This window comes from Rhinopithecus bieti, unplaced genomic scaffold, assembly GCF_001698545.2.
Source record: "Rhinopithecus bieti isolate Rb0 unplaced genomic scaffold, ASM169854v2 scaffold_49762, whole genome shotgun sequence".
Taxonomy (NCBI): domain Eukaryota; kingdom Metazoa; phylum Chordata; class Mammalia; order Primates; family Cercopithecidae; genus Rhinopithecus; species Rhinopithecus bieti.
The window spans coordinates 320,521-344,814 of record NW_016819845.1 but is presented as its reverse complement, the minus strand read 5'-3'; the positions used below and the strand labels follow the sequence as shown (position 1 = coordinate 344,814).

General features: G+C 50.2%; 1 protein-coding gene across 2 annotated transcripts in view; it reads left to right on the top strand.

The window, feature by feature from the left end:
• SH3PXD2B (SH3 and PX domains 2B) overlaps positions 1-20,077 on the top strand; it is a 118,270-nt gene extending 98,193 nt beyond the window's left edge. For both annotated transcript variants that reach the window (XM_017859288.1, XM_017859287.1), the window contains 4 exons: positions 1,956-2,182; positions 5,163-5,212; positions 6,229-6,354; positions 13,694-20,077. In XM_017859288.1, coding sequence (XP_017714777.1) covers positions 1,956-2,182; positions 5,163-5,212; positions 6,229-6,354; positions 13,694-15,235 — 1,945 coding nt within the window. In that variant the 3' untranslated portion in view covers positions 15,236-20,077. The remainder of the gene's footprint in view (positions 1-1,955; positions 2,183-5,162; positions 5,213-6,228; positions 6,355-13,693) is intronic.
• Positions 20,078-24,294: the final 4,217 nt, after the last annotated feature.

The window sequence follows — 24,294 nt, the reverse complement described above, 5'->3', positions numbered from 1 at the left end:
GTTTAATTGGATTTACAGTTCCACATGGCTGGGGAGGCCTCAGAATCATGGCGGGAGGCAAAAAGTGCTTCTTACATAGCATCGGCAAGAGAAAATGAGGAAGAAGCAGAAGCGGAAACCCCTAATAAACCCATCAAATCTCATGAGACTTACTATCACGAGAATAGCACAGAAAGACCGGCCCCCATGATTCAGTTACCTCCCCCTGAGTCCCTCCCACAACACGTGGGAATTCTGGGAGATACAATTCAAGTTGAGAATTCAATGGGGACACAGCCAAACCATATCAAATAGCAAACATGGGCCGGGCACAGTGGCTCATGCCTGTAATCCCAGTACTTTAGGAGGTAAGGCAGGAGGATCACTCGAGGCCGGGAATTCAAGACCAGCCCAGGCAACATAGCAAGATCCCATCTCTGCATAAAAACCTTTTAAATTAGCCAGATATGTGATGCGTGCCTGTAGTCCTAGCTACCCAAGAGGCTGAGGCAGGGGATCACAGCCCAGGAGTTTGAAGCTGTGATGAGCCATGATGGTGCCACTCCAGCCTAGGTAACACAAGACGCCATCTCTAAAATTTAAAGACTTAATTTTTTTAAAACTTTTTTAAAAGGATAACAAACATATATTGAATAGTATGTTATCTTGCTGCATAATAAATTGTCCCAAAACTTAGTGGCTCTGGAATTCAACAGTGGCTTAATTAGACTCAAGGTCGCTTCCGAGGTTGTAGTTAGGATGTCAGTAAGGGCTGCAGTCATCTCAAGATTTGGTTGACGCTAGAAAGTGACGGTCAGGATTTCAGCCCATTCCCTTCTCACCCCAGAGTCCACTCAGCACTGCACATCACCTCCCATCTTACGGCTCTGTGTCCCCAAACAATGAACTGTGTCAAACTGAGGGTGTGGGTAATATACAGCCTGGCACTTTCTAATTAGGATATTCCCTCTCGGAGCATATTTTAAGATTGATAGACACTAAACTGCAGATTTCTACCTAAATGTAGAGATTGGGAGAGATGCACCCAACTGGCTGTCACAGCTGGTGTGACTGACTGCAGCATACCCCTGGTCTAGATTGACCCCTCTGGTCATTACTATTAAAACTGAATTCTGGCCAGGTGTGGTGGCTCATGCCTGTAATCCCAACATTTTGGGAGGCTGAGACAGGAAGATCACTTGAGCCCAGGAGCTCGAGACCAGCCTGGGCAACATAGCAAGACCCACCCCATCTCTACAAGAAATAAGAAATAAATAGCTGGGCATGGGGATGTGTACCTGTGATTCCAGCTACATAGGAGACTGAGATGGGAGGATCGCTTGAGCCCAGGAGTTCACACTGCAGTGAGCTATGATCGCACCACTGCACTCTGACGTGGGCGACAGGGAGACCCTATCTCAAAAACTGAATCTCTCCTGCAGAGGATTAAGTGATGATGACACTCATTGAATTCCGTTTTGGGAGGATACTGAGCTGATCTGTCAGGGCCTCAATCACTCTGTGTTTAGTGATGGCCACCTGATGCTTGGCAAGCCCTGGACCCATCCCTCAACCTGCTAATCCCATATGAAGACATGTTTAATCTCCGTGTTAACCAGCATGAACAGATCTCCATCTGTCTATGCCAGGCTTTGGCCCCAGAGCTGGGACTGCTGGGAAGGGGCAGCAAAGCACAGAGATTCAGAGCGCAGGCTGGTGCCCTGCTGGCTGGGTGGGACGTGGTGGGTGCTATGAGAGGGGCAAGTAGAGGCCGGGTTGGAAAGGCCTTGAAAATGCCAAGCTGAGGGCTTAGGCATCATCAAGAGGAAATACACAGTGTGCCAACCTCTAGCCCTGGGCAGTCACGACCCTTCGTTCCTGCTTCCTGGGACCCGTTTGTGATTCCCAGTAGGAGCAAGGCTTCTTCCTTTGGGCCTGGCGGAGCAGTTTGACAGCATCCTTCCTCCTCCTCACAGGTACCAGGGCAAAGAAGGCTGGGCCCCCGCCTCCTACCTAAAGAAGAACAGTGGGGAGCCCTTGCCCCTGAAGCCAGGCCCCGGCTCACCCTCCCACCCAGGTGCCCTTGACTTGGATGGTGTTTCCCGGCAGCAGAACGCAGTGGGCAGGGAGAAGGAGCTGCTCAGCAGCCAGAGGGATGGGCGGTTTGAAGGCCGCCCAGTGCCTGACGGCGACACCAAGCAGAGTGAGTGACACCCACCCGAGCTTCTAACACTCGGGAACCCCTGTGCGCCAGCTCTGTGCTCAAGGCTTCTCACATCATCCCTCATCCTCACAGTAGCCCAGCTCCTCCCTCATCCTCTAGATAAGAAAACAGACACCCAGAAACCCTGGGTAACTTGTTCCAGATCATTCAGCCCGTGAATTGCAGAATCTGAGTCAAGAGGCATTGCTGGCTGGGCACGGTGGCTCACACCTGTAATCCTAGCACTTTGGGAGACCGAGGTGGGTGGATCATCTGAGGTCAGGAGTTCAAGACCAGCCTGGCCAACATGGTGAAACTCCATCTCTACTAAAAATACAAAATTAGCAAGGTGTGGTGGCGGGTGCCTGTAATCCCAGCTACTCAGGAGGCTGAGGCAGGAGAATCGCTTGAACCTGGGAGGCGGAGGTTGCAGTGACCCGAGATCATGCCATTGCACTCCAGCCTGGGTGACGAGCAAAACTCCATTAAAAAAAAAAAAAAAAAAAAAAGGGAGGCGTTGCTTTCCTATCCTAGGTTGCGTTCTTTCTGCTATCTCACAGTGGTCACATTGGCTACTGTTTTTCAAGCACCTGCTACATGCCAGAAACCTTCTAATTAGTGTAATTGACTCCTCATAACTACCTTCGAGGAAATTACTACTTTTTATGTTTTACAGATTGGGAGTCTGAAGGGTGAGAGGGTGTGCCCAAGGCCCCCAGCTAGCAGACAGCAGGGACGGGGACTTGAACCTGGGGAGTGCTGTGCTCTCTACTGCTCCATGTGGCCTCGTTTCTAAGCCAGAGAAAGAAGATGACCCTGTGGGCTTTACTTCAACACAGTGCCTCTCCCAGCTTGCTTTTCAAAGCCTCCTCATGTATATTTTACCATTTAATGTTTCCAACACACCTGAGAGTCGAGTTCATTGCTGTTGTCGGCCTGGTCACACTGGCTACCATACCATGTCTGCACGGGCACACTGGTGCCCAGGACTTATGCACAGTGCCCATGATCCCGTCTTGGTCATGCAGGGCAGGTGGACTCTGCTGTTGAGAAAGGACTTCCAGCTGGCCACAGAGATGAGGCCGCTGCCCCTGGCTGGGCTTCTCCCAGCTGTTTGTAAGTGGCAGTGAACTTCCTGAGTCCCTCAACCAAGTTTCATACTTTGCTCAGTTGCCCTGAGAAGCCACTGATCATGTTTCCTCACATGCTGTGGCAGGAGTTCTGCCCATCCCCGAGTTTGTGTGATTCTACTCTGCCTATCATGGCCAAGAGGATAGGTGTATTCCCATTAACTCTAGAGGAGCAAATGAAAATCTGCAACCTCAATGTCTTTGTTAGTGTATAGGTTCAGGCTGGGCACAGTGGCTCACAACTGTAATCCCAGTGCTTTGGGAGGCTGAGGCTGGAGGATCACTTGAGGCCAGGAGTTTGAGACCAGCCTGGGCAACACAGTAAGACCCCCTAGCTACAAAAAAAAATTTTTTTTAATTAGCTGGGCATGGTGGCACGTACCTGTAGTCCCAGCTACTAGGGTGGCTGAGGTGGGAGGATCACTTGAACCCAGGAGATTGAGGCTACGGTGAGCTGTGATTACACCACTGCACTCTAGCCTGGGCAACAGAGCGAGACCCTGTCTCTCAAAAATAGATAGATAGATAGATAGATAGATAGATAGATAGATTCAGATGCTAAAACAAAGACACCCCCCGACCACCACTGAATATACACATATACACACATCCAATAAATAATCTAGATATATATTTCTTTTTCACAAAACAGTCTGTGTGTATGTTCAGGGTTGATATGGCAGCTCCGGGCAATCAAGAGTCTTATTACTCTGCATCTATCTTGTTGCCTTCATCCACCTGGTCCAGAACAGCTCACTACTAGTCCAGCCAATGAAAAGCAGTGCATTGCACTCCAGCCTGGGTGACAAGAGCGAAACTCCATTAAAAAAAAAAAAAAAAAAAGGCGTTGCTTTCCTATCCCAGGTTTCATTCTTTCTGCTGTTTCACAGTGGTCACACTGGCTACTGTGTGCACAGCTCAGAAGCTACACACTTTCTACTTTGTCTTACATCCCACTGCCAAAACTGAGTCACATGGCAATAGCTGGCTGCAAGGGTGACTGGAAAATGAAGTCTTTATATAGACAGCTAAGTGTCTTGGCCAATCTCTGTTGCTATTTATTCTAATAGAAGACAGGTAAATGGGAATTTAAGGGATTAGCAGTCTGCTCCACACCCCAACGCCAGACTACCCTTCTGTGTGGACCCGTGCTGAGCCTGGTCAACATTCTGCCCTTAGCCAGGAGCCTTGGACCACTGCAAAGTCCTCATCCTCCTGGCCCTGAGACCCAGAGCTAGGGCAGCTGCTTCCAGAGTATAAACCCCTGAGTCATCAGCCCAAGTGTGTTTGGTTCGGTGTGTTTGTGTGTGTTGTTGCATTTGGGTTGTTCTAGAGCACAAAACCAGGTGCAGTTAACATTCACTGCATGCCTGCCACATGCCAAGAGCTTCACAGATGTTTCCTTTCATCCTCACCGCTGGCCTGAGTGACACACATTCTGCCAGTTCTGCAGATGAGGGCCTTGTGGCTCAGGGAATCCAATCATCTGTCCGGTGCCAGCAGCTGTGAGCCTCAGAGCTGGATTGGGACCCATCTCTGTGTTATTCTGAAGACTGCTTTTTGCCCTTTCTGGAGAATTTCCATGACTTGAGCATCCAGCACCATCCCCTTTCATTCCTGTGTAGAAAAGATCCAAGAAAAGCAACGTAGAGAGAGTCCGGAGCCAACTATGAGCCACGCGTGAGCAGCTCCTTCCTGGCCAGGCTATTCTCGCAGGAAGGGTTGCAGCGGCATGCAAACGCCTGTGTTCAATCTTCTGCAGGAGAGAGTAGATCTGTCCTGCGCCCAGCTCAGGAATCTCATCTGTAGCACTCTGCACATGAGTGTAATAAGCTCTCGTTTCTCCATAGGATCACCAAAGATGAGGCAGAGACCCCCTCCTCGCCGGGACATGACCATTGTAAGTGGACCCTTGCTACTGGGGAGTGGCCACTGACTTGAGGGCTGTGAGGGGTGTCCACTAGCCCCTCGCACACCCCTCACCCTTCCAGAAACGCTCTCTTTCCTGTGCACACAACAGTCTTTTGAAGCAGGCTGCATAAATGCTAGTCCCACCCCCAGGTGGAAAGACTGAGGTGCAGGCGGGTGAAATAATTGGCCCACGGGGCCAGAGTGCTCCTGTGACAGTTGGGCCTCGGGACCTGCTTTCTGCTCCCTGGGCCCTTCTCTTGGTCTTAGATCAATCTTCTCAAACCAAGCGACTTGAGGTCCAAGCTGAGATGAGACACAAATATCATGTGTGGTCCCATTCTCATATTCTGTGCTCATACTCCATTTTGTAAAATTCGCTAGGTACCTTTTAAGCCAATACTTGGAACGATGGGTTGTTGGGTTTGGGGTTTTTTTGTTTGTTTGCTTTATTTTTTGAGACGGGGTCTTGCTCTGCTGGGGTTGTATTTTTTTAATGTCTGCTATTTATCAAGCACCTGTTGCGTGCCGTGCAATGTGCTGAGTGCCTCACAACATTAATTTAATACTTGAAGCAACCCCACCAGGTAGACACTGTTATGCCCACTCTACAGGAGAGAGAACTGAGGCTTCAGAGGGGGGTGATTAGCCCAAGGTCACTCCCACCATCAGTATTTCCAACCCAGATAGATCTACTAACAAACTTAAGCTCCTTCCACAACCGTCACTGCCTCTTATTTCAGAGAATATTGTCTTGCTCCAGATTCTCATGATTGTACCCAAATGTCCCACGTTTCTTCCCATCGCCCTAAAGCTGATGGGCCAGTGAGGTCTCACTGAGGAGATGACAATCTGCGTGGTCCTATTCGTGTTGTCCCTTAGAATCCAACTAGGTCCCCAGCACCCCCTTGAGGGTGATTGCATGCCCCTGGCCCTTAGTCTCCCCCTGACACAGGGTCGCAGGAGTGCACTTAGCATTGGCGATAACCCTGTGTGTGATCATACCAGCCTCGAGGCCTCAACCTGCCGAAGCCGCCCATCCCGCCCCAAGTGGAGGAAGAGTATTACACCATCGCGGAATTCCAGACCACCATCCCAGACGGCATCAGCTTCCAGGCGGGCCTGAAGGTCGAGGTGAGTGGCCTGGTGTTCCTTCACCCACTTGTGATTCCTGATTCCAGGCATCACCTCCTACTTCTCCCCTGTCACCTCCTACTTCACTGGGTGGGTGGAGGTGGGGCGGAGATTAACAGCTTTATAGTTCACATACCATACAGTTTACCAATTTGAAGTGTAAAATTCAGCAGCTTATGGTATTCACAAGGTTGCACAACCCTCACCGCTATCTAATTCCAGTACAAAAAGAAACTGGCCGGGCGCGGTGGCTCAAGCCTGTAATCCCAGCGCTTTGGGAGGCCGAGACAGGCGGATCACGAGGTCAGGAGATCGAGACCATCCTGGCTAACATGTGAAACCCCGTCTCTACTAAAAAATACAAAAAACTAGCCGGGCAAGGTGGCGGGCGCCTGTAGTCCCAGCTACTCAGGAGGCTGAGGCAGGAGAATGATGTAAACCCGGGAGGCGGAGCTTGCAGTGAGCTGAGATCCGGCCACTGCACTCCAGCCCCGGTGACAGAGCGAGACTCCGTCTCAAAAAAAAAAAAAAAAAAAGAAACTCCTTACCCATCAACAGTCACCCTCCATTTCCCCTCAACCTGCCAGCTCTAGGCAGCCACCAGTCCACTTTCTGTCTCCACAGATGTGCCTGTTTTAGACATTTCATATAGGTGAAATCCCACAGTATGTGGTCTTGTGTGACTGGCTGTATGCCTTTCTTTACCACCTCCCACCTCCGTTCTTGCTTCTCCTCTCTCCTTTTCTTCCCACGCCTCTGCTTGTCTACTTTGTTCCCTGGATTCTCTTCCTGCATTTCTCTTTCCTTTGCTCATGGGGTTAGAACTTCAAGATATTTCTTTCTCATATTTCCAAGAAAACCTGTAAGGAAGGGATGGCCGCTAGGGCCAGGGTTTAGAAAGCTTTGGCAAAGATGGTTCTTGCACTTAGCAGGTGAGCCAGTAGGGGATCACCAAGTTCACTCTGTCACGCGTGAGAGTTGGTCAGACCGCACCAGCCCCCAACCTCACCTTGGGAGGCCGAGGTTTAATTTACTCATCTCTGCAACAAATAAAATACTCCTGGGTCACCTACTATGGTTGTGTGTGGCGGCTGCTTTTCTAGGCCCTGAAGAGTTGTCATCACCCTCCCCTTTCCTTTAAAGAACACAGCTCTGGTCCCTGGCACAGAGCACTGTCTGACGGCCCAGGGCAGTGGGCACCACTGATCAGTTCACTGCAGCATACCTCTCTAGGGCCCCTCCCTTCCTTCCTGGCTATACTCCAGGAAGGACTATAGCCTGCCTCTCTGCCCACCCTTCATTCCTTCCTTCCCTCCTTCCTTCCCTTCTTCCTTCCCTTCTTCCTTCCCTCCTTCTTTCCTTCCCTCCCTTCTTCCTTCCTCCTCCCTCCTTCTTTTGTTCTTTCCTTCCCTTCTTCCTTCCCTCCTTCCCTCCCTCCTTCTTTCCCTTCCCCTCTCCTTCCTCCCTCCTTCCTTCCCTCCTTCCTTTCTTCCATCCTCCTTCCTTCCTTGTTCCTTACTCCAGCTTGCCAGCAGTCCCACCAGGCACAGCATCTGGCCCAGGCCTTGCTGTGTACTACAGTCAAGAGACTAGTTCTGCATCCTCTGGCCTCTGCTTTCAGAGACGTTGATGTATCTTGATGTTTCACTAGAAGGACATCCTTTTATGTTTTCACTTTGCTGTTATCTGAGTCAAAGGCTAAAGGGATAAGATTTGGGGAAATTCTGAATTATGTTTTAATCCGTTATACAAAAAACCTGCCCCTTCATACTCATTCTTTCTATACACATGTATTGAGTGCCTAGTATATCACGATGTAAGGGTCATCTGAGACATCATCTCCTTTTTTTTTTTTTTTTTTTCTGAGACGGAGTCTCGCTCTGTCGCCCAGGCTGGAGTGCAGTGGCTGGATCTCAGCTCACTGCAAGCTCCGCCTCCCGGGTTCACGCCATTCTCCTGCCTCAGCCTCCGGAGTAGCTGGGACTACACTTTTTTTTTTTTTGAGACAGCCTTGCTCCTCTGTTGCCCAGGCTGAAGTGCAATGGCTCAGTCTCAGCTCACTGCAACCTCCACTTCCCAGGTTCAAGTGATTCTCCTGCCTCAGCCTCTCAAGTAGCTGGGATTACAGGCGCCCACCATGACGCACGGCTAATTTTTGTATTTTTAGTAGAAACGGGGTTTTGCCATGTTGGCCAGGCTAGTCTCGAACTCCTGACCTCAGGTGATCTGCCCACCTCAGCCTCCCAAAGTTCTGGGATTACAGGTGTGAGCCACTGCACCTGGCTAGATATTTTTTTTCTTATGATAGATCCATATGCTCTGTTTTTCTCTTCTCCAGTTTTGCTTCCTGGCTCATTGCAACATTATCTTAGCCTTCAAAATTCATTAATGGAACCATAGCATTCTAGCAGTAGGGCTACTAGAAACACCTTAGTTACTTGTCTAGGCTATTTATCTTCAGGATGTGTGATGATGATGATGAGGAGGAGGAGGAGGAGGAGGAGGATGAGGATGATGAGGACGAGGATGAGGATGATGATGAAGACGATGAGGAGGATGAGGATGATGAGAATGAGGAGGATGAGGATGATGAGAATGAGGATGATGGCGAGGATGAGAATGATGAGAGGATGAGGATGATGAGGATGAGGATGATGATGAGGATGAGGATGATGAGGAGGATGAGGATGGTGATGAGGAGGAGGAAGAGGAGGATGATGAGGATGAGGAGGATAAGGATGATATAGGCACCTCTTCTGTGTCAGGTACCTTACCTCCTTGATAACTAATCTTCACAGAAGTCCCAAGAGGTCAGTACCAGCAGCATGCGGTTGGTTGGTTGGTTGGTTGGTTGGTGGTTTTTTTGTTTTTTTTTTCTTTCTATCAGCATGTTTTATAGATGAGACTCAGAGGGGTTAGGTAAATTAATTGCCTCTAGTAACACAGCTAGTAAGCAATGGAGTTGGGATTTGAAACCAGGTCTGTCTGCTTTTAAAGCCCACACTCTTTTCTTTCCCCTCATTCTTGTGATTTTTTTGTTGTTGTTTTGTTTTGTTTTGTTTTTTTGATGGAGTCTTGCCCTGTTTCCCAATCTGGAGTGCAATGGCGCTATCTTCACTCACTGCAACCTCTGCCTCCCGGGTTCAGATGATTCTCTTGCCTCAGCCTCCCAAGTAGCTGGGATTACAGGCACCCGCCATCATGCCCAGTTAATTTTTTTTGTATTTTTAGTAGAGACAGTGTTTCACCATGTTGGCCAGGCTAGTCTCGAACTCCTGACCTCAGGTGATCTGCCCGCCTAAGCCTCCCAAAGTGCTGGGATTACAGGCGTGAGCCACCGCACCCAGCTTCTGATCTTGCATTTGCTTTTATTCATAGTAGCTCTTGGCTTCCCTCTGGTAAACGAAAACGCCCATTCATCATGGTTCAGAACATACATGTTCAGAGCTTCTACCACAGTACTTTGCAAGGAGTGTAACCTTGACAAATCTTACTGATACATCTAATATTGATTACCCTAGTTTCAGTTCCTCACATCAGACTTAAGTATTAGTGTTGTTGAATTCATGGATGTGCTGACAATGACTTGTATGCCCAGCGTGGCCTGTAATTTTTACCAGAGCTATCAAGTGTTGATAAGATGCCGGTCATCCTCACATAAAGAGCTTACATTTATCAGTGGCCTTCCCTGGAGATTCCAGTGAGACTCATTAAGTGCTGCCTGTCAAGTGCATCCCACTGGCTCAGTGACCTCCACTCTAATTTAATCACAGGAGCGTTTACCAAGTGCACAGCATTTATCAAGGGCTGTCATATGCATTAGCTCTTGTGGCTTCAAAAATTCTACAAGTGGGTGTTAAATTGTTCTTATCATTTTCCTTCTGTGATGTGGAATCTGAGGCATGTGGCTTGCCCCAGGCCACTCAGGCAGTAAGTGGTAGAGCCAAGACTAGAACCCAGGACTGCAGGCCCAGGAGCCCAGCATTTGCGTCCTGGCACTGAGTCTGTGGCTGCCATCCCTCTCCCAGAAGGGCCACAAAGTGCCTGCAGCCATCTTTGCTCCTTCTGCAGTTTCTCACCCCGGACACAGCCCCTCTCCAAGCAGGGTCTTTTTTGTTTTTTTTTTCGAGACAGAGTCTTGCTCTGTTGCCCAGGCTAGAGTACAACAGCACGATCTCAGCTCGCTGAAATCTCTGCCTCCCAGGTTCAAGCATTTCTCCTGCCTCAGCCTCCCAAGTAGCTGGGATAACAGGCGCATCCCACCATACCCAGCTAATTTTTTGTATTTTTGGTAGACACAGGGTTTTACAATGTTGGCTAGGCTGGTCTCGAACTCCTGACATCAAATGATCCACCCGCCTCGGCCTCCCAAAGTGCTGGGATTACAGGTGTGAGCCACCACCCCTGGCCAGGGGTCTCTTTTCTGAGAGGCAAGATTAGGTGACTCTGAAGCCCACCCCTCTGCCTTTGACTGTCCTCTGATCAATGGGTTTTTTTTTGAGACGGAGTCTCGCTCTGTCGCCCAGGTTGGAGTGCAGTGGCGCGATCTCAGCTCACTGCAAGCTCTGCCTCCCGGGTTCATGCCATTCTCCTGCCTCAGCCTCTTGAGTAGCTGGGATTACAGGTGCCCGCCACCAAGCCCAGCTAATTTTTTGTATTTTTAGTAGATACGGGGTTTCATCATGTTAGCCAGGATGGTCTCGATCTCCTGACCTCGTGATCCACCCGCCTTGGCCTCCCAAAGTGCTGGGATTACAGGTGTGAGCCACCGCGCCCAACCACGGGTCTCTTTTCTAAGAGGCAAGATTAGGTGACTCTGAAGCCCACCCCCCTGCCTTTGACTCTCCTCCGATCGACGGGCTTTCTACAGGACCCACTGTGTGTTCCTCAGCTCTCCTGAGGCTCCGTTCTGCATGTGTAAAATGAGGTGACAGTTCCCAACTCACAGGGTGTCATGAGCGTTCATCAGATCTTCCGAGTCCAGAGAGAGAGCCTACCAGGGAATTGCAGTGTACATCTGCGATGGCTGCCATCACAAAATACCAGATGGGGTGGTTTAAACAACTGCAGTTTATTGTCTCACAGTTGGGGAAGCCAGAAGTTCGAGATCAAGCTGTCAGCAGGTTTAGTTCCTCCTGTGTCCTGTCTCCCTGGCTTCCATATGGCACCTTCTCGCTGTTTCTCTTGTGGTCGTCCCTCAGTCCCTGTGTGTTTTCTAATCTCCTCTTCTTATTTGGACATCAGTCATATTGAACTAGGGCCCGTGTATCAGGCCATTCCTGGATTACTATAAAGAAATACCTTAGGCCAGGCGCGGTGGCTCAAGCCTGTAATCCCAGCACTTTGGGAGGCCGAGACGGGCCGATCACGAGGTCAGGAGATTGAGACCATCCTGGCTAACATGGTGAAACCCTGTCTCTACTAAAAAATACAAAAAACTAGCCGGGCGTGGTGGTGGGCGCCTGTAGTCCCAGCTACTCGGGAGACTGAGGCAGGAGAATGGTGTGAACCTGGGAGGCGGAGCTTGCAGTGAGCTGAGATCCGGCCACTGCACTCCAGCCTGGGCGACAAAGCAAGACTCTGTCTCAAAAAGAAAAAAAAAAAATAGAAATACCTGAGACTGGGTGATGTATAAAGAGAAGAGGTTTGCTGGACTCACGGTTGGGCATGCTGTACAGAAAGCATGGTGCCAGCATCTGCTTGGCTTCTGGGGAGGCTCAGGGAGCTTTTACTCATGGCGGAAGGCAAAGCAGGAGTAGGCGCGTCACACAGTGAGAGCAGGAGCAAGAGAGAGTGGCGGGGAAACACCACACACTTTTAAACAACCGGATCTCGTGGGAACTCATTACCATGGGAAGGACACCACGCCATTCATGAGGGATCCGCCCCCATGGCCCAAACACCTCCCACCAGGCCCCACCTCCATTATTGGGGATCACATTTCAACATGAGACTTGGGTGGGGACATACATCCAAACTCAGGCCACCTTAATGACCCATTTTAAACTTCACCACCTCTTTAAAGGCCGTATTTCCAAATACAGTCACATTTGGAGGTATGGGGGTTAGGGCTTCCACATATGAATTTGGGTAGGGAGACACAATTCAGCCCGTAATAGTGAGCACACCTTTCACCTGTGTGAATTCAGCCACACGGTGCTGGACAAAAAAGAGAGAACAAGATCTTCAACAATGTGGGTGATTCCAGCCACCATTCCATCCAACCGGCGTGTATCCCACAGGGAAGTAGGGACAAGATGAAAATCTACTGTACTCCACCAGCTCCAGGTCCCCTGTATATAAACACGAGCATTTCTTTGAGCTGAGTGTGATTCCTGTGTTCAAAGATAGGCATTTTTCAGGCCAGGCACGGTGGCTCACACCTGTAATCCCAGCTCTTTGGGAGGCCGAGGGAGGCAGATTGCTTGAGGCCAGGAGTTCGAGACCAGCCTGGCCAACATGGCAAAACCCCATCTCTACCAAAAATATAAAAATTAGCCAGGTGTGGTGGTGCACACCTGTAATCCCAGCTACTTGGGAGACTAAGGCATGAGAATCGCTTGAACCTCGGAGGCAGAGGTTGCAGGGAGCCGAGATCATGCCACTGCACTTCAGCCTGGGTGACAGAGCAAGACTCTGTCTCAAAAAAAGGGTAGATATCTTTCATATGTTGTGGCCTCTATAAATACCAGCTAACTTCTTCATCCGATGCTCAGCCAAAGAAGCCAGGATCAAGGGTAGCTTTGACTTCTGCCTTGTCTTTAGAATTGTAGCAGACGCTGCCGGTGCCCCGATCCACCTGAATCCCCCTGTGCCTACACACACGTCCTTGCAAGCCAACAGCTTCCCAGAAGGGGAGAGGAGTTAATACCCTGGGTAGGAAGGGGCTGGGAGTTGATAGATAAATGCATGCATCCCCAGAGGGACCCGTTCTGAGGCATTCTCTTTGTGGTCTCTCAGCGGGTCCCTGGCAGATCAATCCCCATGGCCCAGAGCAGTAACTTGCTCATAATCGGCCTCTCCCCTTCCCTTCTTTCTCTCTCTACTTCCTTACGTGTATTTCCTAGGACCAACTCTCAAATTAAGTACCTATACCCAAGTCCACATCTCATGGACTGCTTTAGGGGGAATCCAGTCTGACAAGAATCTACCCCCATGTGAGATATTCCCGGAACATGGTCACGTCTCCACTGGTGGTCCCCTGTAGACCTTGCCAGAGGAGCTGCTGAGCACACAGTGGCAGCTTCCAGAGCTCCAGTTACATGTGGGTTCTCCCAAACCATTTCATCTGCTGGCACTGGCATCGTACCCAAGTGCCTTTCTCTATCCTCCCTTGCAGGTGATCGAGAAAAACTTGAGTGGCTGGTGGTACATTCAGATTGAAGATAAGGAAGGGTGGGCCCCGGCAACCTTCATTGACAAATACAAGAAGACCAGCAATGCGTCAAGACCCAACTTTCTGGCTCCCCTGCCCCACGAGGTGACCCAGCTCCGGCTGGGGGAAGCAGCAGCGCTGGAGAACAACACGGGCAGTGAAGCCACGGGCCCCTCCCGGCCCCTGCCTGACGCACCGCATGGTGCCATGGACTCAGGGTTGCCATGGTCTAAAGACTGGAAGGGTGGTAAGGAGGTCCTGAGGAAGGCATCTTCAGACATGTCTGCGTCAGCAGGCTATGAGGAGATCTCAGACCCCGACATGGAGGAGAAGCCCAGCCTCCCTCCGAGGAAAGAATCCATCATCAAGTCGGAGGGGGAGCTGCTGGAGCGGGAGCGGCAGAGGACAGAGCAGCTCCGGGGCCCCGCCCCCAAGCCTCCCGGCATGATTTTGCCCATGATGCCAGCCAAACACACCCCTCCAGCCCGGGACAGCAGGAGGCCAGAGCCCAAACCTGACAAAAGCAAACTGTTCCAGCTGAAAAACGACATGGGGCTGGAGTGTGGCCACAAGGTGCTGGCCAAGGAAGTGAAGAAGCCCAACCTCCGGCCCATCTCCAAATCCAAAACTGACCTGCCCGAGGAGAAGCCAGACGCCGCTCCCCAGAACCCCTTCTTGAAGTCCAGACCTCAGGTTAGGCCCAAACCAACTCCTTCCCCCAAAACAGAGCCACCTCAGGGCGAAGACCAAGTCGACATCTGCAACCTCAGGAGTAAGCTCAGGCCTGCCAAGTCCCAAGACAAGTCCTTGTTGGATGGGGAGGGCCCCCAGGCAGTAGGGGGCCAAGATGCGGCCTTCAGCCGAAGCTTCCTCCCAGGAGAGGGGCCTGGCCGCGCCCAGGACAGGACGGGCAAACAGGATGGTCTCAGCCCAAAAGAGATTTCCTGCAGAGCCCCTCCGAGGCCAGCCAAGACCACAGATCCTGTGTCTAAGAGCGTGCCTGTTCCTCTCCAGGAGGCTCCCCAGCAGAGACCTGTGGTCCCACCCCGGAGACCACCTCCCCCCAAGAAAACCTCTTCGTCATCCAGGCCCCTCCCAGAGGTCAGAGGTCCACAGTGTGAAGGCCACGAAAGCAGGGCAGCTCCCACCCCAGGCCGTGCTCTCCTCGTCCCTCCAAAAGCCAAACCTTTTCTCTCCAACTCTTTGGGGGGCCAGGATGACACGCGAGGCAAAGGCAGCCTGGGGCCACGGGGGACCGGCAAGATTGGAGAAAACAGAGAGGAAGCAGCTGCGGCCTCTGTCCCCAATGCCGACGGCCTGAAGGACTCTTTGTATGTGGCCGTGGCCGACTTTGAAGGAGACAAAGACACCAGCAGCTTCCAGGAAGGGACAGTGTTTGAAGTCCGGGAGAAGAACAGCAGTGGCTGGTGGTTCTGCCAGGTCCTGAGCGGAGCCCCTTCCTGGGAAGGGTGGATTCCTTCCAACTATCTCAGAAAGAAGCCATAGCCGACTCCCTTTCTGCCTAGAGGGCCCACTGGTCCTTGCTGGCTTTACCCACATATTTAATACGCCTCTTAATTTATCATTCTCCACACAGCTTCCAAGGCAGACAGACTCTGGGGTACTGTGACTTCTTGCCTCCCATGGGTGGAAAGTGAGTTTCGCACACCTCGGGCGCCCCTGGGTCTGATCCCTCCTATCACAGCATCGCTGGAGGCTCAGAACCCACAGCCTTTGCTTTCTGTCCATGTCAGCATCCCTGCCTTAAGAGAACTCCTCCTGGCCAATGGCGTTGCGACCCAACAATGGGACCAGGACTCTCCAAGGCCTCCAGGACTGGATCCCATCGCCTGGAGAAACTCCAGCAAGGGTCTCTCATGGCTTGGACATGGCACAGTAAGGGGCAGCCCACCCAGTCCATGACGACTTGCTCCAACTTCTTCATGTTTCTAAAAGCCCAGTGGCTTTATTCACTCTTCTGAATTGCCTGGTACCAGAAGGAACTTCATCCTGAAGAAGTCCATTCCATTGCCAGTCCCAGGGAAAATGTCCCCTTCCCCAAGGCCTCAGGCCCATGGGCCTCTGAGGTTCCCCTGGATGCAGCTCCCCTAGGAGTGGGCCTGGAGGTCCGCTCGGCCGCCCTGCCTCCCACCTTCTTTCTTGGGACCATGGTCAGCCCTGAAGGGTGGTTGCAGCCCCCCGTATGCTGCACTTTCCTGCTGCAGGCTCCAGTCCCTCCAGGGCTTTTCAATGAGAATTCCCACCCCAACTTGGAGCATTTCATTTCTGCCTACCTAAAGCAAGAATCTCAAAGTTCGTTTGAATAAGAGGCCCATTCACGAGTCATGCCCTTGTCAACATCCCTTTGCTGAGTGCCTCGTGGGTGCCAAACACTGTACTCGGCGCTTTGCCTTCACAACCCTCCCTTGTGATATTATACCCACTTTATAGATGAGGAAACTCAGGCTCCATGTGCCCAAGGACATACCAGCCAGGAAGAAGAGGGAAGAGGATTTGAGTCCAGGCCTGCCTGACTTCAGTGCCTGTTCCCTCCCCTCTGTAAAAGGCAAACCATGCAGGGAAGAGATAGAAGCTGGCTAAGTGCCAGGAGCAGGTGGCCAAGTGACTTCATTGTGGTGGAGGTGAGGGGGCATTCGTGGCTGCTGCCACACCCACCATCCCTCCAGCCTATACCAAAGGCTTCCCTGGACTCAACAGCTGTGTCTCCATGACAGGAGAATGCCAGGGTCCTGGTTGGCACGAAGCCCTGTTCCCTGCTTCTAAGCTGTTGCCCCCTGGCAAATAGAGCTTATGGAGCAACAGGAGCTGAGGTGGCCTCGCGGGCCAGCCTCGAGGGGCTAGGCATAGCATGCAGCGGTCCCATAGGGAGGCAGGGAACCAAGGGCCAGGCAGAGCTGCTTCCTGTGCCTCTCCGGCATTTGTAATGTTTTTTCTTGTTTCACGCACCGCCAAATCTGTGTTCTCCCTGGAAGAAACCCAGGGCAGATGTGGTCATCTGTCCAACTGAGGCCTGGAGAGGCATGGCTAAGTCACTGCAGAAGCAAAATCAGGACCCAGCATTTCTAGCTCCCAGCCCAGCGTAAGAGAGTAGAACAGAACCCCTTCCCATTCTACCTGACCAAGGCAGCCCTGCCCTGCCCTGCCTGCCCCCGAGATCTCCTGTTCACAGTGTTCATCAGCTGAGATACTTTTGGACCCACAAAGCCAGTATTTTGGGAGTCTGCTCACTGTCTACCTGCAGTGCCAAAGTTTTGCTCCAACAGCCCTCTTCCGCCCCACCTCCCAGCTCCATCCCCTATCATGTGGGCGCTGGCTGCTTCTGCATGAGAAGGAGCTTCCTCTGATCACCTGTAGCATCTTTAGTCCCTTCCTCCAGTCGGCCTGCAATCCCGTTCCCCAGAGAGGCTTGGGCAGGGCCCTGGGGCACTTCTTGCAGGGCCCACTTGCCACTTGGCCCTGTGCCCAGAACCTTGGGGGCAGATGGCAGCCAGGGGAAGAAGGGAGGTGGGAAAGGGCTGCCATCGCTCGAGGGTCCTCTCCCTTGAGAGGAGGCCCCATGGCAGTTTTCCTGAGTTCTTGATCCACTTTGGTTTAAACAACTTTCGTGAAGCTATGTGAGATTTGACTACATTTCAAAAGACAAAACTCACTTTTTTTTTCTGATTTGCTCTCTGGCTTTCAGTGACATTTTCAGAAATTTTATGAGTGCCTACTCTGTGCTAGGCTCTGAGCAGACCGGGATGTGTGTGGCTCCATCCCTGACTGGAAGAGCTTTGAGTCCTGTCTGCTGACTTCATTGAAGGAGTTTCTCTCTTGCCTCATTCCTTCCTCCCAGGGGTCAGCTGGGTAGGAACAGACTTGCCCTGACTTCCTCTAGGCAGAAAGTTTTCCTGCAAGTGAAAGCATCTGCCTTTCTCTTTTGCTATGATGATAATTATTATTCTGACATGAACTATAGGTACTGAAGTCACATTCCTCTCTGTTCACTGTTGTCTCCTCGGGTCATATCTATGGCCTGAGGACGTCTGTATCCAGCTCCTTTTCCTGCAATGGTAGACACTTCCCCAGGGAGTGGGTGGGTCAGGGTGGCTAGTCACTCTCCTAGCTGTCCTTGCCTGGGGACTTAGGTTTACCCCATCCAGGACTGTGGTCACTATTCTGTGAGCAACTGATGGCACATATGCAGAACTCCCCTGGAGTCATGGCTCTAGAAAGTGTCCAGGCCCATCGTGACAGCTGTGCCAAGCACCAGGCAGGTGACCAGTGCCTAAACACACTCCCTCCTTTAATCCTTATGGCAACCCTCTGAGGCGGATAGGACCAGCCCTGATCTGTAGTGAGAAAACTAAGCTTCAGAGGGAGAAGTCACATACCCCAGCCTTGTCTAAATAGTGGCCAAGCTGGGACTCAGATCTCGAGTTTTGGTTTGTTTGTTTGTCCCTCGTGCCCATGACTTTTTCTCGGAGAGCTTCCAGGGAATCAAGTGACCCTCCCTCTGAATTTCAGTGTCTCTTCCCTCCACCCCTTGGTCACACATTTCAGTAGGTCACAGGCCAAATGGCAGCCCAAAAGGTGGGCAGATTTTTTTTTTCTTCCCTTCACCCCCTGCTTATCTGCAATTGTGATGACTACTTTACCTTACATCCCAGGGCAAATGGACAGCTTGTGGTACCTCCAAAAATTTGGAAAATCTGAGTCTTAGGACCACCTCTTGATAAAAGAGGCCTTTGCTCACAATTTTTGCTCAGAATCTTTCTTTGCCATTGGTGGGTGTATGTCGTTCTGGCTAAGACTTGGGGAGAGCTGAGCTCCAGCTTAAACCACTTTTAATGGCCCTTCCCTACTGGGGGATTGCTGGAGCCCATGCCAAGTTACATTAGTCATTTTAAACTTCTGCCATGAGGCCACGCCATAGAGTCAATTTCCAAGGCAATGTTCTTGGCCCTAAAATGTTTACGCCCACTGAGGATTTCATTACCAGGTAGAAAATGGGGGAACATATGCCATGTTAAAGAGCAAATGCTGAGTGTGCCAGGACTTGAGAAGGACCTTAGGCTGAGGAGTGGACAGTGTGGTATTCATTTCACCTCTCCCAAGTATCCAGCACAGAGTGGGGAAAAAGAAGAAACTGCTCCTGCCTTCCAATAGCTGGCAACTTGACATCAAGAACAAAAACATTCGTAGCTGGGACCCCGTTCTTTCATCATCCCCAAGTCTTCCATGTTGGGTTAAGCTGCCCCCTTGGAGGCCGTACCCTTCTCTTTGGACTGTGACAGTGGACACCTAACAGCCTGAGCCATGTGTGGCTGTCTTATCCCCCAAGGGTTGTCCAGGCCTGTTCTGCAAGGCTTTTGTGTAGACTGCAGACACCCATACCTCACCACAGACCAAAGATGACCTCATGTCAGTGGGCTGATGAGAGGTATAGCAACATGCATCGAGGCCTGAGGGTGCAGGGTGCCCTCCCTTGGCCTGGAGGAATTGCTCCTAACTAGAATAAGTTTCCACGAGGGTCCCAGGCAGAGCTGCACAGCTAGAACCGGAGGCTCCACAGTCCTTGCCTGGTCATGGACCTCCTTCAGAGCACCTTTCTACAGACTGGACTGCCCAGCTCCGTGGGGTGGCATCTGGTTTCTGGTGCTATCCTGCCAAGTTGTCGAGCTCCTCCTCATGTTTCAACATTCCATCTTCCCGTTTCTCTCCTCGACTCCAAAGTAAACCTTCTTAGCTCCAATCAGGGATGAGGGGCTCAACCTCTTTTGTCCTCAAAGAGGCAAAACACAGTGCCACAGCCAGTAGCCTTCACTTTCAGATGTCCTATTCATGTAAAAGAGAAGGTGCCCCCACCAGGCTTACATCAGCAATAAGCAATTCTAATGCAACGATGGTGTCCACATTTTACCCCAGTGTGTGCCCATGTATGCCTCTGTGCCCGTGTAATTATTGTTAGTGCCCCTTTCACTTAGAGGGGTGATGATAAACTGTGGCCACCCTGACTGCAACCCACATTTCCTGCTTTGGGGAGCTTCCAAGTAATAGGCCATTTCTTACCTCCCTCCAGGAACAGTGGGCACCACCCACCACCTGGTGCCTGCTCATAAGATGACGCTGGAGATCCCCACACTTACTCTACCCTCTTGGCAAATTGGCATTCCAGTGGTGGTTTTTGTTTCCTTTAACACATTAAATAAACGAGTATATAGGATGTGAGGGGAGGGGTGAGAACAACTAGCTGTAGCATGTATAGGCTATATACCTTACCATTAGACTTTTTTCCTTCTTTTTTTTTTTAAATAAAAAAAGTGCTTGACTGGTTTCAAGCTTCATAGTGAAGATGCAGTGTCTGTGGATTTTATTTGGCAGGAGAAAGGGTACCTAGCTTTGTGGCCTGGGATCTTCGGGATCAAAGAACAGAAACCTATGCCAGTTATGTTTGGGCGTTGCCGAGAAATAGGGGTGACCCCTCTAGGCCATAGCACCCCTTCATTCTCTTAACTACAGTGTCCACAAACCAAGGGAAAGCTTCCTTTATGTCCAAAGAATGGTGAACCTCTGGCTGGCATTGTCTCCTGATGGTCAAGAGTGTGCTATGGGGGTCCAGGCACAGTGGCTCACGCCTGTAATCCCAGCACTTTGGGAGGCCGAGGCGGGCTGATCACCTGAGGTCAGGAGTTCGAGACGAGCCTGGCTAATATGGCAAAACCACATCTCTAGTAAATAATAACAATAATAATAATACAAAAATTAGCCAGGCATGCTGTCGGGTGCCTGTCACCCCAACTACTTGGGAGGCTGAGGCAGGAGAATCGTTTGAATCTGGGAGGCGGAGGTTGCAGTGAGTCCAAATCATGCCACTGCACTCCAGCCTGAGCGACAGAGCGAGACTGTCTCAAAAAAAAAAAAATGCAGTTGGGGTTGGGGGCGGGAAATGCAGCCACATTTGGGCCGCAGGGACTGCCCAAGCCATCTGCTCCTGGGGGGTGAAAAATACTGCCTAATGTTTTACTACTTTCCCAAAGGCAGGGCCCAAGCAAAATCGACCCGTGTGGAGCCCCCTTGTTCCCAGGTGACTAACAGGACACCACCACCTCACCTTCCTAAAGAGAGAAGAAAACCAGCAGAGTCCCCAAACAAAAGAACTTGCAGGGAAGGGATTTACATGCAATATTCATCCTTCCTTAGAAGAAACAATATAATGACCTTCTTGCAGACCTTGCTTAGGAATAATGGTCATTAATATATTAATCTGTGTCCCTATTAGAAGGAAAAAAACAAAGGGTGGTGGCTCACACCTGTAATCCCAGCACTTTGGGAGGCCAAGGCGGGAGGATCTGTTGAACCCAGGAGTTTGAGACCAGCCTGGACAGCAGAGCAAGACCTTTCCTCTACTGAAATTTCAAAAAAAAAAAAGTAGCCAGGTGTGGTGGTGCACACCCGCAGTCCCAGCTACTTGGGAGGCTGAAGAGGGAGGATTGCTTGAGCCCAGGAGTTCGTGGCTACAGTGAGCTGTGATTGCACCACTGTGCTCCAGCCTGGATGACAGAGTGAGACTGTGTCTCAAAAAAAAAAAAAAGAAGAGAAAGGGAAAAAGTCACGCGGTGTTCTGGGCCCCCATGGGAGCAGGTTCACCTAAGTTCTTGCAAACCAAGAGTGCTTAATCATAACAGGACCGACAATGGTATGGGCTTCCCGGCTGGGTTTGGAGGGGCATCTGCCTCATGGGATGGGATGACAATGGGACTATGATTGGGAACCAAACCTGGCTTTCTCTTTGCGGGCTACATGCCCTCTCACTACATTTCTGCCCCATGACCTTCCTTCAGGTCTCAGTTGAAAGTGTCACACTCACCATCCCCGTCATACTGTTTTTTGTTTTGTTTTTGCTTTGTTTTATGAAATGGAGTTTCACGCTTGTCACCCAGGCTGGAGTTAAATGGCACAATCTTGGCTCACTGCAACCTCTGCCTCCCAGGCTCAAGTGATTCTTGTATCTCAGCCTTGCGAATAGCTGGGATTACAGGCGTGTACTACCAGCTAACATTTGTATTTTTAGTAGAGACAGGGTTTCACTGTGTTGGCCAGGCTGGTCTCGAACTCCTGACCTCAGGTGATCTGCCCACCTTGGCCTCCCAACGTGCTGGGATTACAGGCATGAGCCACCGTGCCCAGCCCTGTCATACTGTTCTAACCATGCCAAACATGATCCAGCTGTCTCACCCTCACATAACCTGCAAATACTCCCTCCTCTAAGGTGAGTTTCTGAGTCCAAGATTCCCATCATGGGGACATGCTTCTCTGAGTCCTTAGCCTTCAATGTCCATTCTGTCTCTCATTCAGTATCATTTGGTCCACGTGGTATTCTTCAGCGTCTTGCAACTCACACTTCCTAATCAATGGCTCTCAAATTTTAATGACCTTAATGATTCACCAGGGAGCTTATCGAAAGACAGATTGCTCAGCTTTGCTCCCTAAAAGTCAAACTCAGCAGGAATCAGCATCCTGAAAAATCCATTCTGAGGAAATAATCTGCATGCTCCATCCTGAGAAATGGCCGGGCTTTGCACCTTACATAGTATAGTCTACGTGTTCAAAAATGATATTCTGTGCTATTATTTATTATTATTATTATTATTATTGAAATGGAGTCTTACTTTGTTGCCCAGGCTGCAGGGCAGTGGCACAATCTCGGCTCACTGCAACCTCCGCCTTCTGGGTTCAAACAATTCTCCTACCTCACCCTCCCAAGGAGCTGGGACTACAAGTGCGTGCCACCATGCCTTGCATTTTTGTGTGTGTTTTTAGCAGAGACGGGGTTTCACTATGTTGGCCAGGATGGTCTTTATTTCCTGACTTCATGATCTGCCCACTTTGGCCTCTCAAAGTGCTAGGATTACAGGCATGAGCCACCGTGCCCGGCCTCTGTGCTATTATTATCAACTGGTCATCACTAAGCATGTACTGATTTCCAGAACTGTAAGGCATTTTTGTATATACTGTTTTTTTTTTTTTTTTTGGAGACAGGATCTCTCTCTCTTGCCCAGGCTTGAGTGCAGTGGTGAGACCTCAGCTCACTTCAACCTCCGCCTCCCGAGTTCAAGTGATTCTCCTGCCTCAGCCTCCCAAGTAGCTGGGATTACAGGTGTGTGGCACCATGCCCAGCTAATTTTTGTATTTTTAATAGAGACAGGGTTTCACCATGTTGGCCAGGTTGGTCTCGAACTCCTGACCTCAAGTGATCTGCCTGCCTCAGCCTGCAAAAGTGCTGGGATTACACGCATGAGCCACCATGCCCGGCCATATGTACATTGTTTTATTCCATCCTCAAAATGCAAAATGTGAGGTAGAGGTCTACGTTTTATATATGAAGGGACTGCATTTTGAAAGATGGAGGTGATGGACACAGGCTCACATAGCTAGTGTTTGGTATATCTGATCCTAAAGCTGGCCCTTTCATGGCATGCTATGTCACCTCCCCAATGTTAATCAAAGCACATCTTTCATCCTGATAAAACTATATCCCTGGGATTTCAAATCTTAAGAAAGATTTCCTCTTTCCCCAAACCTAGCTCTGTAATTAAGAAAAAGGATCTAACTTTTTTTTTTTTTTTTTTTTTTTAAGACAAGAGTCTCGCTCTGTCACCCAGGCTGGAGTGCAGTGATGCAATCACGGCTCACTGCAGCCTCCGCCTCCCAGGTTCAAGTGATTCTCCTGCGTCAGCCTCCCAAGTAGCTGGGATTACAGTTGCCCATCACCATGCCCAGCTAATTTTTGTGTAGAGACAGGGTTTCACCATGTTGGCCAGCTTGGTCACAAACTCTGGTCCTCAAGTGATCCACCCACCTTGGCCTCCCAAAGTGCTGGGATTGCAGGCGTGAGCCACTGTGCCCAGCCAGGATCTAACTTTTACTGAGTACATGCTATATTAGTTGAGAAGCGTATAGATGCTATCTCTTTTAATCTTTACTACAATTCTTACAGATAGGAAATATTATATCCATTTTATGGGTGAGGAAATTAACAGTCTGAGAGATTAATTTACCCATGGCCACAGCTAGTAAGAGGATGAACTTGGGCATCTGAGCCCCTTACCGTAACAGTTCCCAAATCTATAATCCTCCCACTTAGCATTTCCCAAAGTGTTTTTCAGAATAAATATCGATAGGAATTTGGAAACAAGTGTTCTGCAGATATATTAGTTTGAGAACTGCTGTTTAAATAAAGTCTATTGCAGGACTTCTTATGTAAGCATAATCAGCCTCTTACATAATAGTGTGCAATGTGAATGTCTGAGAGGGGGTTTATTTATATTAGGTTTCTCAAATGTATTTGACGGTGATTCCAGTCACAGAGCATCTATCAGGAGCAGCGTTTCATGTAATAAATGCTGGAAAACGTCCAATTTTCAGTTTCAGCTCTGCCTTGCATTCTATCTGAACCATAGCACCTGTCTAACCTTAGCCACACCTTTCACCCACATTTTGTTTGTAACTCACTGCAACAGAGAGCTGCTCACTGACTTCAAGGTTTCCTGTTTGCTGTTGCT